Here is a 12,284-nt window from a genome sequence, read left to right as displayed (position 1 = left end):
CTATTTCTGGAACTCTTGGTCCACTTTCAGTGCAGTAACACGGATCAACGTCGGATCACCAGGAGCTGCTGTCCAGGAGCACGTCCTACTCCATGGCTAGTTAGCCACGCCCCCGTGTTCCAACTTCTCTTCCGGCAGTGGATGAAGTGTTGGCTCATCTCAAAGACACCCAGGAAAAAGCTAAACTAAATTTGGCAGAGAGTCTCAGAACATACAAGAGACAAGCTGATAGGCAGCGACAGGAAGTCCCTGAATGGAGAGTGGGTTCTAAAGTATGGCTTTCTACCAAATATCTACCACGATGGTCTCATCCATCCAAGCTTTCACCACGCTTCATTGGGCCCTATCCCATCACTGCTAAGATCAATCCTGTGGCTTTCCGCCTTACGTTGCCTAATACCCTAAAACGCATTCACCCAGTTTTTCATGCTTCTCTACTAAGAAGTGCCGACCAATCTTGCATTTCTAGATCTCTCCTGGTCCCATCTTCTCCTGACGTACCAGAGTACGAGGTGTCACAATTGAGGGATTCCAGATATCATAAAGGTCACCTAGAATACCTGGTACATTGGAAAGGCTTCTCTTCTGCAGAGGACTCCTGGGAACCCCTTTCGCATATACATGCCCCTATCCTTCTTAGGAAATTTCACAGGGCTCACCCAGGCAAACCCGGGGGTTTCGAGAGGGCATACTGTCATGCGACGCATTGGATACTGGCATCTGTGGCCCCGTTTGAGTCTCCACCGTACTTCGTGATTTTCACCACCCTTTCATCTACGTGCACGTAGCGATCTAGTTCTTTTTCACATGATGCACGTAGAACCATTTAGGCACACCCCTTTTTGACATCTGCGCATTGCAACCTTTTGGTTAGCTGTGTTTTGCTTTCGCTGCCGTTGTTGCGCTACGCAGTGTTATTTCCCAGACTCTTCCGGCCTCTTTATCTTGCCTTATTATTCACTTTCTCTCCTCCTCTGCTCTCCCTGTTATTGTGCTGCCTTCCTGTGTGCGCTTTCGCGCACAGGTCTACGGTACCCTGCGGTGCCTCTGCCTCTCTCTCTTTCCCTGCTTTCTTTTCTCTCCTCCTCAGTGCATCCGCCTATCGTTTTTGGTTCTTCCAGCGGGAGTGCCTTCCGCACTCTGCTCCACTATCCCTGGTGGTACCGGTTGGGATCTGGCCATTCGAGGTCCCATTGCCAGACGTTTCTTACTCTGTCGCTTGTATCCAGTTCTACTGTACACCGCTTCAGAGGGTTTTTTTGCCACATTTGGCTTTTTCCCCGTATTGGTCCCTTCTGGGAAGGGGGCCCAGGGAAGTGCTCCCAAGTAGCCTTCACTGTGGCTTCCTCCTGTATGAGACCCACGCTACACAACAAGAAAGAAAAGGACTACAGATCCCACAGATCCTTGAACCCAGTGGAAGAAGACACGGATTACTCAGGTGAGGAGGTGGAGGAGGGAAACTGGGACACTCAACCCCAACAGGAGAAGGAAGTTGACAGATAGTTGGCAGGACAAGAAGGATCAGCTGTGGGTTTCTTGAGAAGAGAATGCACAAGGGAGTGCTTAAGAGAGGCGAGGAGGATCCTGAGGCAATGGAGTGGTTGCAAAAATCAGCAAGGGCCGGATGGAGGGTATCAATGTGGTCCTTGATAGTTTTAGAGGAACAAGGATGTACCTGTTTCGACGAGGCTTTCAAAGATCGGACTTGTCTAGCGACCTCATTAGGGGAGAAAAGAGGAAAGGAGGAGGAGGGTGGTGGGATGGCTGGAGGAGGGTCAGCGAGTAAAGACAGAGAGGGGAGAGGAGAGGGAGTGGAGGAGAGTGTGGACAAGATGTCCTGGGTTTTTGAGATAAAGTGAGAGGCAAGGGCATTGCAAAGAGCCTGAGAGGCAAGAGGAGGGGTAGAGACTGCAGCAGCTCTTTGCAGATTTTAAAGAGTTCAGCTGAGTTGTTAGATGCCACAGAGACACAGGCTTGAATGTGGGCTCTCTTCTTGGTACGTACAGAGAGTCAGTATTGCCTTTGGAGTAGGCGACAGATCAGTTTGTCAGAGGATGAACAGGAGTCCCTCCATTCCCTCTCGGCTGCCCTGCACTTCCGTTTAAGTGTAGCTAGGTCGGAGACATACCAGGAGTTGCACTTGGCTTTGTACTTCAGGCGGATCCTCATGACAGGGTGAGAGCATCAAGAGTATCAGAATTAGAAGAGTAGAGAAGAGACAGGGCTGTGTCAGGGTGTGAGTCAGCCAGAGGATGAGGGGGAGAGGGGGTGGGCGAGAAGGTGGCAGCAAAAGCCTCAACTGACACACATTTCATAGGCCGGATGTCCAGGAAGGGAGGTGGCAGTTTTGGGGTAGGCTTGGTTTGGGGGAAGATAGAAAGAGATGAGAAGAGAGAAGGCAGAGGTCACTCCAAGAAAGGGGAGTGGACAGTGAGATAGAGAAGGGGAGGCCAGAGGAGATCAAGACATCAAGTGTGTGTCCTGAAGAGTACGTTGGGCCAGAGGGGAGGATAGAGAGGGAGAGGTTGTGAAAGAGCAAAGCTGAGGGACAGGGAGAATCAAGGTGGATGTTGAGGTCACCAAGTAGGAGGAGTTGAGTGGTTGAGCCCAGGAGAGAGGAGGAGAGGTCAGCCCACTCGGAGAGAAAAGGGGTGATTTGACCAGGGTGGCCGGTAGAGAGTAGCAATAGTGAGAGAGTAGCTAGGAGAGATTGAGAGCCTGCATACCATATCTCAATAAGACTGAGGACATCAAGGTCCAGTTCTTCAAGGAGGTGGCAGCCAAGGAGTGGGAGGAGGAGGAGATTGGCCTGAGGACCTTGGACCATGACAGTGCCATTTAGTTAGACATTAAGGATGACTCTGGAGGAGTCGAAGGAATCCATGAGGACTTCCCAGCAAGTGCCACCATTATGGGGAGAGGAGGAGACAGGACAGAGCACAAAGATCATATGAGGAGTCCATAGATCTGGCGAGGGGACAACAAAGAGGATGTCGGTGAGGGTCTGTCTGGAAGAGACGCTGGAATAGACGCTGGAATAGGTATCGGCGATAGGGAGACGTGGGTTGGAGGCCAAGATATCCTTTTTAAATTTCTTCTTTCCAGACTTAGTGAGAAGGGAAGGATAGTTGATAGAGAAGCAGTTTGAGTAGATGGGAGTACATGGCAAGGAGAGCTGAGGGTACCAGCAGAGAAGGAAGTATAAGGGAAATCAGAAAGCAGGGACTAACTCATGCAGAATGTGGCTAAAAAGTCATGGTAGTCCAATAGTGGCTGCCTCAGCGAGGGTTTGGCTGTGGCTGAAGACTCATCTAGCGGCCTGTAAGCGGACAGGGAAGCTGACAGGGGCCTTAGTTGCTGGTGCCGGCTTCCGCCTCCCGGGGTCAGTGATAGGCCAATATGGAAGTCTGTGCCCAATCACAAAGGGCCAGGCTGAGGGCACAAGGAAGAGCCACTAGTGTGGTAAAGAGAGGCGGCCATCTTCAAAGGGGGCAAAAGTCAGGGCAAAAGCACAACACAAAGCACCCAAAGCACTGCTCACACAAGGTCATTTTTTCAATCAGGGTGAAGATGAAAGGGAAACAGAGCTGCGAGCGGCAAGGGCCTGGCAATGCTTTTACAAAAGAATGAAAGTGAATTAGGTCGTGTCGTGCCCCTGATCCGAGGAAAAACAGCCCAATTGCAGATTTATTCTGACAATGACGGCAGGGAGGAGTAATGCCGTCTGAAAGCCTTGCAGGCCTACCTTGCTGATGGAGCTGGTGGGCAGCTCAGGGCTCAGCTGTGTCATAGAGGAAATGAGGAAGACGGATTCTTGAGAGGATGAAGGGCTCAGTGGTTATTAAAATAGTAATCAATTTATCTACTTGAGAGGGTTGAACACAGAATGTTGGCAAGTATGGGCTAACATAACACGAAATGTAGAAGGCAGATATTTTATGCTAAGCAGCAAACAAAGTACAGAACACGGTCTAATTAAATTCTAGGCTAGTCACATCTTTTCATATAATATGGAATGGGACAACACATGTTTGCGCCTCTCTGTATTCCCTAAATAGCATCTGGTGCTTTGCGCATTTGCTAATTTTTTAACACAGTCGCAAATACAGCAGCCCTTTCATGGGCCTGCAGTCCGCAGCTTTCAGGCCAGGGTCGCGGTCCACAGGCTACAGGCGGCAGCCATTTCATGGGCCTGCAATCCGCAGCTTGCAGGCCAGGGCCGCAGTCCACAGGCTACAGGGGGCAGCCATTTCATGGGCCTGCAATCCACAGCTTGCAGGCCAGGGCCGCAGTCCACAGGCTACAGGTGGCAGCCATTTCATGGGCCTGCAGTCCGCAGCTTGCAGGCCAGGGCCCGCAGTCCACAGCCTGCAGGCGCAGCCATTTCATGGCTCTGTAGTCCACATCCGTTTCACAGGCCTGCAGCGCCCACAGCTGTGTAGCAGTGCTCACCTGTGGTCTGGGCCGCTTTGATGAGCCCTCTGTTGAAGAGGTTCTTCAGCCTCGCTTTCATGCTGAAGTTCTTGGTTCCGCCAGTCACCGATATCAGCAGGTTGGGGGCGCTGAGGTTCCACTTCCTGGTCATCATCTCATAGAGAACCTTTGAAGCAGTGCCATTGGACACACGCACATACTGCCAAGAAAGGACTAGTGTTAGCTCCAAGAGTCATGTGGGCCCAGCCTTCAAGTGTGCTCACTGCAGGCATGTCTGCTGCACTTTAATTACTACACAGGTTTATTATTAACACACAAACAGTAGTTATCATCACCATTAAAAACCACAGTAGACAACCATTCACACAACCTATTGGCCTTCATATTCACTTTTTACGATCTGGCGCCTCTCCGATTTTCTCTGAATGAACTCTCTTGTGGCGCTCTAGAGGAAAGACATCATAAGACTGCAGTGTAAACCAGCACAACCACCTTGCACTTTCTACTATGCCTGCTTTTACCATTTGCCTGGCTAGTGTGGTGTATATCACAGCAGTAAACTTCAGTCCTGTGTCTCTTCAATGCACAGACTTTAGGTCTAATTAACTGGTCATTTAAAAAAAGAAATATCTGTGTTCTTGAACATTATATTTTAGTCATAAGCGGAGTTCACTAAGGTTTACATCTCATTATCTCAGGGGATTTGGGGCAGAAAAAGCAAGTTCCTGCTGTGAGCTAGTAAATACGACAGTGCCTGTATGTGCTCAAATACGCCAATGTGTGTGTATGACACTTTTAAAGGTATCCTCTCTCTCGGTTTGAAATGGGAGGGCCCCCGTCCGAGTCTGCTGCGCGTATCTGTTGCTCTTTGCCAGATTCTGGGGGCCATATTTGTGAGGTTGCCCCCTTGTGGCACCCGCCAGCACAGCTGCTTAAAGAGAGTGGCGTTCTTGCTGGGAGCTAACATGACATTTCAACCTGGCTTGCCTAAGTCTTTACAGGCTAAAGGAATTTCCAACTATAAGGAGAGTTTCAAACAAATGAAAGTGTCACAGCCTTTCTTTTGGGTAGCTCTGCTGGGATGTGAAGACCCCACATGCCTAGAGCTGTCATGAACTACCTAAACCTGAGCCCCTATCTCTGAGGCTTTTTCAGAGAATATACATCCCTTTTTCAGTCTTGCTTAAACCAGATCCCCAACCTTTTAGAGTCATCATTGTCTACCCATCTTCTTCCTGCCCCCCTTCCTTACTTGGACAGGAGTGTCTATCACCTGTGGCAGCCATCCTCCGACCCACCACTCAGGGAACTCATGCTCGGCCCACCTCCTGTTTTCTTTTTGTCCTCTATGGAACATCTTTCAGGAGAGGAGGGGCTATCTAATGTTTACTATTAGTGTATTTATTTGCATATTTATAAAGAAGCGCACAAAGCCCATGGCCATCGAGGCGCTAGTTACAAAGGTGGGAAAAACAGTTATAGTAGGAGTAAGTTAATGGGGAAAGGAAGGCGAGAAAATGTCAGTTGAAGAGGTAGGTTTTGAGATGCTTTTTGACCGAGTTGTAGGAGGGTTTGTCTCGCGGGTGGGGTGGGTGTTCATTCCAGAGGGCGGGTGTGCGGACTAGGAACTTGGCCCCCTCATGATTTCTATTGGTTGAACCTCGGTGTGATGAGGCGATATTTGTAGGCCAATCTTACAAGTCTTGTCGAGGAGTGTTTCTTGATTTTTCCTGGAAAGTACTGGGGGGCGATGTTTTGAATTGTTTGCAATTCATGCATGTTTTTTTCTGAGGTACCGCATAATAATAATTTCGCATTTATATGGCGCTACGAACCCTCAGGTATCTGAGTGCTGCTTATTATTACCCACGGTGTGTGGTGCTCATTTATTGACCTCTGAAGGATGAAAGGCTGAGTTGGGTCCTGCCGGGATTCGAACCTGTGTTAGCAGGATCTGTACTGGTGTCAAAGAAAGTGCTCTACTCGCTGTGCCACTATAATAGTGGATTACAATAGCCAGGTTTAGACCCTAAAAGGGTGCAGGCAACTTCGAGCCAATTCTTGGCAGTAAGGAAGGGTTTGCTGGCGTTACTGAGTTTGGTGGCGTAGCCTGCTGAAGAGGAAATGTGGTTGACCTGTTGGGTCATGGTGACGGAAGAGTCGAGATACACATCTAGAGTCTTAACGTAGGTGGTGACAGTGATATTGTGACGGTCGACGATGAATGATTTGTACCCTGGTGAAGTTTTGCCAGGCTGGCAGGAGGTCCAATGTGGAGAAGTTCAGTTTTTCATCATTGAGGCAGAGTCTGTGCGTGGCCATCCATGATTGGATGGTTTCGTACATCGCTTTTATTCTGAGAGTTTCTTTGTAATGGTCACCAGTAAGGTGGATGAGAATTTGTATATCGTCGGCGTAATTAGTGTATGAAATGCAGAGAGAGTCGAGATGAGCGAAGAGGGGTTTTGTATACACATTGTAGAGTGTATGGGAGACACAGGAGCTTTGTGGTACTCCACATGATGTGGGCGTGGGATTGGCAAAAGCATCCCCGACGAAGACTCAGGATGATCTATCAGCCAGGAAAGAGCCAACTCACTTGGCGGCGTCCGGCGAGGAAAAGGCTGGGGAGATGAGGACATGACAGAGAATCTTGTGGTCCAGGAGGCCGAATGCTGCCGAAAGGTCGCGCAGTAAGAGAAGTGAAAGGGAGCCCTGGTCATTGGCGTCATCAAGCTGATTCTTCACGTCTAGGAGGGCAGTTCTGTGTTTTGGGCGTGAAGCCCGATTGTCGGCTCCCCAGAAACTGGTGGAGTTCGAGGAACGACTGGACCTGTAGGCAAGCGACTCTGTCCATGATTTTCAGGAGGAAGGGGACTGTTGTAATAGGTTAGGTTAGTAATTGGTAAGGATTGCAGGGTCAAGCAAGGGCTTTTTAAGTAGCAGGGAGATTCCGGATTCTTGCAGGTTGGAGGGGCCAGTGCAAGCGGTGAAGGATGATTTAATAGTGGTAGCGATAAGGGCAAGGGTTCTGCGCACTCCTTTACTGACAGGCATCTCCCAGGCAAAGGGAAGGCTTGAGGCCTTTGATGATGTTGGCAAGGGTGGAGCTGCTAGTGGGTTGGAAATGGAAGAGGGGGATGTCTGTATGGTCTTTGGGATGCAGAGCTGGAAGCGGGCCTGGTAATATGGTGTTTGTTTGGTTTTTATTTTTGCTTGTAGCTGTGAGATACTGCCTGTCAGGGTGTCTTGGATACTGTTGCACCAGGCGTTATCTTTTGTGGTGGAGGAAGGTGGGCAGATGGAGGTCTCCAGCTCCCTGAGGATGGAGAAGAGCTCACGTGAGCTGGAGGCTGCTTAGTGATTCTCTTGTTGTAGGCGGCTGCTTTGGATCTCAGGATGGCTTGTTTCTAATGGAGGGAGAATTTGGACGGGTGGGTTTTGTTGGTTCTGGTGAGGTCTTTGTGCCAAGGTTCTTCCGCAGTTCTTTCAGTGCATCTTGTGGTGCGAAGGTCAGGCATGAACCAGGAGTTGAGGTCTGAGGTCTTTTTAATTTTCTGGGCTTTGAGAGGGGCCAGCAGGTCTACGGTTTTGCATAGCAGGGCATTGTAATGTTGAAAAAGGGAGGCAATGTCCTGTGTTGGGGGGAAGAGTTGGTTGAGAAGTGGGATGATCCTATTGCTGGTCAAGTTGCATGTGCTGCGTGCCATGGTGGTGGCTGGGACATATTTGGTGGGCATGGCGATGGTGAAGGAGATAGTGTGATGGCCTGACCACAGGCATGGCAAGCTGGATAGCTTGTTCTTTGCTAGTCCCGAATGAGATCTCAGTTTAGGCTACCCCGCTGGATGAGGAGCATTAATGAGGACAAGTACTTTGCTCCTCTTTGCCCCCGCAGGGTTTATGCCTGGAAGAGGTACGGCGAAGCAGCAGTTCCATTGATCTCCTGCTAGGAGGTGCCCCCCTACATGAGCCTGACCAGTGAGACAAGGTCAGGCAAGGGGCACACGCTCACATTGAGGCCCCCCCACCTGGTAAACTAGGGCTTTTTCTCCCCTCGCAGGATTCTCACACCTAGGTGGCCTCTCCACTGGGTACCTAATACGTTTTTACTGTGTTCACTGTGCTCTCCAAATTGTGGTGAACTAGGGCTTTTCTCCCCTCGTAGGATTCTCACACTTAGGTGGCCTCTCCACTGGGTACCTAATACACATCTACTGTGTTTACTTCTGTGTTTACTGCTGTTCTGAATTGTGTTAACTAGGGCTTGCAGCTCACTCCCTGTCCCCTGCTCTCGTCTGTCTCCCCCCTCCCTCCTATTCCATGGTGCTCTCTATCTCGCCTATCTTCTCTAACTGCTTCTCTATTGACTATCCTGCTCTCCTCACTAAATCTGGTAGGAAAATGTTTAAAAAGGACATCCTGGTCTCCAACCCAGGCCTCCCTATCCCAGACACCTACACCAGTGCCTCCTCCAAGGAAACTCTCACTGACATCCTCTTTTTCGTGCCTTCTCCTGACCTATGGTCCCTTCATATGGTCTCTGTGCTCTCTCCTTTCTCCTCTTCTCCCATTAATGGTGGCACCCATTGGGATGTCCTCTTGGCCTCCTTCCACTCCTCTAAGGCCATCATTAATGTCTACGCTAATGGGACCGTCTTGGTCCAAGGCCCTCAGGCCAACCTCCACCTCTTTGATAGACGCTTCCCGCAACTCATCAACTTCCTCTCCTCTCCTGCTGTCCCCCCTCCTCTGTCCTCGGCTACCTTGCCTCCACCCTCCCTCCCTGCCCCCTCTTGTGCTCCTTCTTCACCTCCACAGGGCGTACCTCTGATCTGTACCCCTCCCCGAAATTCTTTCAAGGATGGGAACCTTCTCCACATTGCCACTCTTGACTCTCGCTCTGCAGTCAAACATTCCTCTGACATCTGTCGCCTTCTTGAGGAACTGGACTTTGACGTCGTTGGTCTCACTGAGACATGGTTCATGGCCAGCTCTGTCACCAGCTTTGACAAACTCCTAGCTGATGGTTACAAGATCCTCTCTGTGCCCAGGCCCAACCGTGCTGGGGGGGTGTGGCCCTTATCTTCCCTGAGTGGATTCCTGCCACTGTCACTCCAACTCAGACTTACTCCTCTTTTGAATGCCTTGTCTGCCGACTCTCTCTCTCTCCTAGCCATTCCCTTACCGTGGCTACTATCTATCGGCCAGCTGGTCAATTTTCCTCCTTCCTCTCCGAGTGTGCAGACCTCTCCTCCTCACTCCTGTCCTCAACCACTCAACTCCTCTTTCTTGGAGACTTCAACATCCACCTGGATGCCTCCTGTCCCCCCTCTGGACTCTTTCGCGACCTCTGCGACTCCCTCTCTCTCTCTATTCTCCCGTCTGGGCCGACTCATTCTGCAGGGCACACTCTTGATGCCCTGATCTCTTCTGACCTTCCCCTCTCTGTCCCTCTCTCCACTCCTCTCTCCTCGAGTGATCACTTTCTCCTATCCTCCCACCTCACCTTCCCTACCCTACAGGCAAATCCACTTCCATCATTGCCACCCACCTTCTCGGTCATCCGACCCATGAAGCGCATGTCAGTTGAGGCTTTTGCCGCCACCTTCTCACCCCCCGCCCTTCGGCTGACTCCCACCCTGACACAGCCCTCTCCACGCTCCACTCTGCTATATGTGATACTCTCGATATCCTTGCCCCTGTCATGAGAATCCGCCTGAAGCCCAAAGCCAAATGTAACTCCTGGTATGACTCGGATCTCGTCACCCTTAAACACAAGTGCAGGGTGGCAGAGAGGAAATGGCGTGCTTCATGTTCATCCTCTGACAAACTGGCCTGCCGCCTGCTCCAAAGGCAATACCGGCTCTCCGTTCTCACCAAGAAGAGAGCCCTTATCCAAGCCTGCATCTCTGCGGCATCTAACAATTCGGCCGAACTCTTTAAAATCTGCAAGGAGCTGGCCAACCCTGCTGCAGTCTCTACCTCTCCTGACCCCTCCAAGGCCCTCTGCACGGCACTGGCCTCTCACTTCATTTCAAAAACTCAGGACATCCTGTCCTCACTCTCCTCCTATCACCTCCCCCCTCTATTCCCTGCTCTTCCTCTGGCCCTCTGCAGCCACCCCTCCTCCCTCCTTCTCTGCCTTTCCCCTTTTTTCTGCTGACGAGATTTTGAGACAAGTCCGATCTATGAAAGTCTTGTCAAAACAGGTCCACCCTTGTTCCTCCAAAACTATCAAGGAACACATCGACTCCCTGGCTCCTGCCCTGGCCGATTTCTGCAATCACTCCTTCACCTCTGGAGTCTTCAAGCACTCCCTTGTGCACCCCCTTCTTAAGAAACCCTCTTCCGACCCCTCCTGCCCGGCTAACTATCGCCCAATCTCTATCACTCCCTTCCTGGGCAAGCTCCTGGAGAAACTGGCCATCTCCCAGCTTAATCTCCATGCTGAATCTGTTGGTAGTCTTCATGACCTTCAGTCGGGCTTCAGAGCTGCCAGAAGCACGGAAACTGCTCTCCTGAACCTCCGCGAGGACCTGCTCTCGAACCTTGACTCTAACACTCCATGTGTTCTCATTTTGCTTGATCTCTCTTCTGCTTTTGATACTGTCAACCATACAATCCTGCTCAACCGCCTGCGTGATAACCTGGGTATCACCGATCAGGCTCTGGCGTGGCTGACCTCATTCCTCTCTGATCGACCCTCCCAGGGCCAACTGGGGTCCTTCCTCTCTGACATCTTTTTCTCTACCTGTGGTGTCCCCCAGGGATCTAACCTCTCTCCCTGGCTGTTCAACCAGTATCTGGCACTTCTTGCCCACCGCATTGCCGCTCTCTGCCCCAACTTTCAGTGCTATGCGGATGATAACCAGCTCATTTTCAGGCTACCCTCGGCCTCCTCTTCTTCTTCTCCTTCCCTCATCTCTGACTGTCTTTCTGCTATTCAGGAATGGTGTGCTGCAAATGACCTCTGCCTTAATGCCAGTAAGATTGAGATTCTACCCATCGGCACACCCACTCCCTCCTTCCATGCAGCTCTCTGGCCGGCCTCTCTTGGCCCTCTTCCTGCTCCCACCTGCAAGGCAAAAAACCTCGGGGTCATCTTTGACTCCACACTCTCCTTCTCTCCTCACATTTCTGACGTCTCTAAGAAGGCCCACTACCAGCTACACCTCCTCAGAGGTATCCTTTCTTTCCTCTCCTTCCCCCAGAAGCTCACTGTCTCTAGAGTCCTGGTTCTTTCGAAGCTGGATTACTGTAACAGCCTCATCTAAATCTGCCTGCCTCTACTCTCCGCCCTTTGCAACTCATCCAGAACAGGACTGCGAGACTTGTCCTTGGCCTCAAGCCCAGGGACCGTATCTCTCCAAGACTGAAATCGCTACACTGGCTCCTAGTGGCTGCGAGGATTAAGTTCAAAACCCTCTGCATTGTCCACAAGGCCTTCTGGGGCCTTGGGCCAAAATACCTTCAACTCTCTCTTCCTAAATATCTTCCTTCTCGAGCTCTTCGCTCATCCGCCTCCAACTCCCTCAGGGTCAGTCGCTTCTCCAAGCAACAAGTTGGGGGTAGATCTCTCTCTGCAGCAGGGGCCTCCCTCTGGAACAGCCTTCCTTCCTCCCTGAAACTTGAGGAGAACCATCTCCAGTTCCGGAAGCACCTCAAAACCCTCCTCGTTGCCTCTGCTTTCTCTCCCCTCTCCCCTGCTAAAATCACTGAACCTGCACTGAATCTGCAACTGGGCCACTCACCGATTTCGGTCCTTGGCCCAGCCACTCATCCCCTGCACTGCCTCCCTGGCAACCCCTGCACTGCGGGACTGTCTCTGTATCCCTACATCAACC

At 51.0% G+C, this 12,284-nt stretch overlaps 1 protein-coding gene across 1 annotated transcript in view; it reads right to left on the bottom strand.

Annotated features, from left to right (window-relative positions):
* Window positions 1–12,284, bottom strand: part of LOC138528195 (transient receptor potential cation channel subfamily M member 2-like) — a 679,103-nt gene that overhangs the window by 618,314 nt on the left and 48,505 nt on the right. Inside the window, exon 4 of the mRNA XM_069639648.1 lies at window positions 4,456–4,636. Coding sequence (XP_069495749.1) covers window positions 4,456–4,636 — 181 coding nt within the window. The remainder of the gene's footprint in view (window positions 1–4,455; window positions 4,637–12,284) is intronic.

This window comes from Ambystoma mexicanum, chromosome 7q, assembly GCF_040938575.1.
Source record: "Ambystoma mexicanum isolate Mex_15411 chromosome 7q, UKY_AmexF1_1, whole genome shotgun sequence".
NCBI lineage: Eukaryota > Metazoa > Chordata > Amphibia > Caudata > Ambystomatidae > Ambystoma > Ambystoma mexicanum.
Note: the sequence above shows the minus strand (reverse complement) of the source record. Positions and strands in the feature narration are given on the sequence as shown.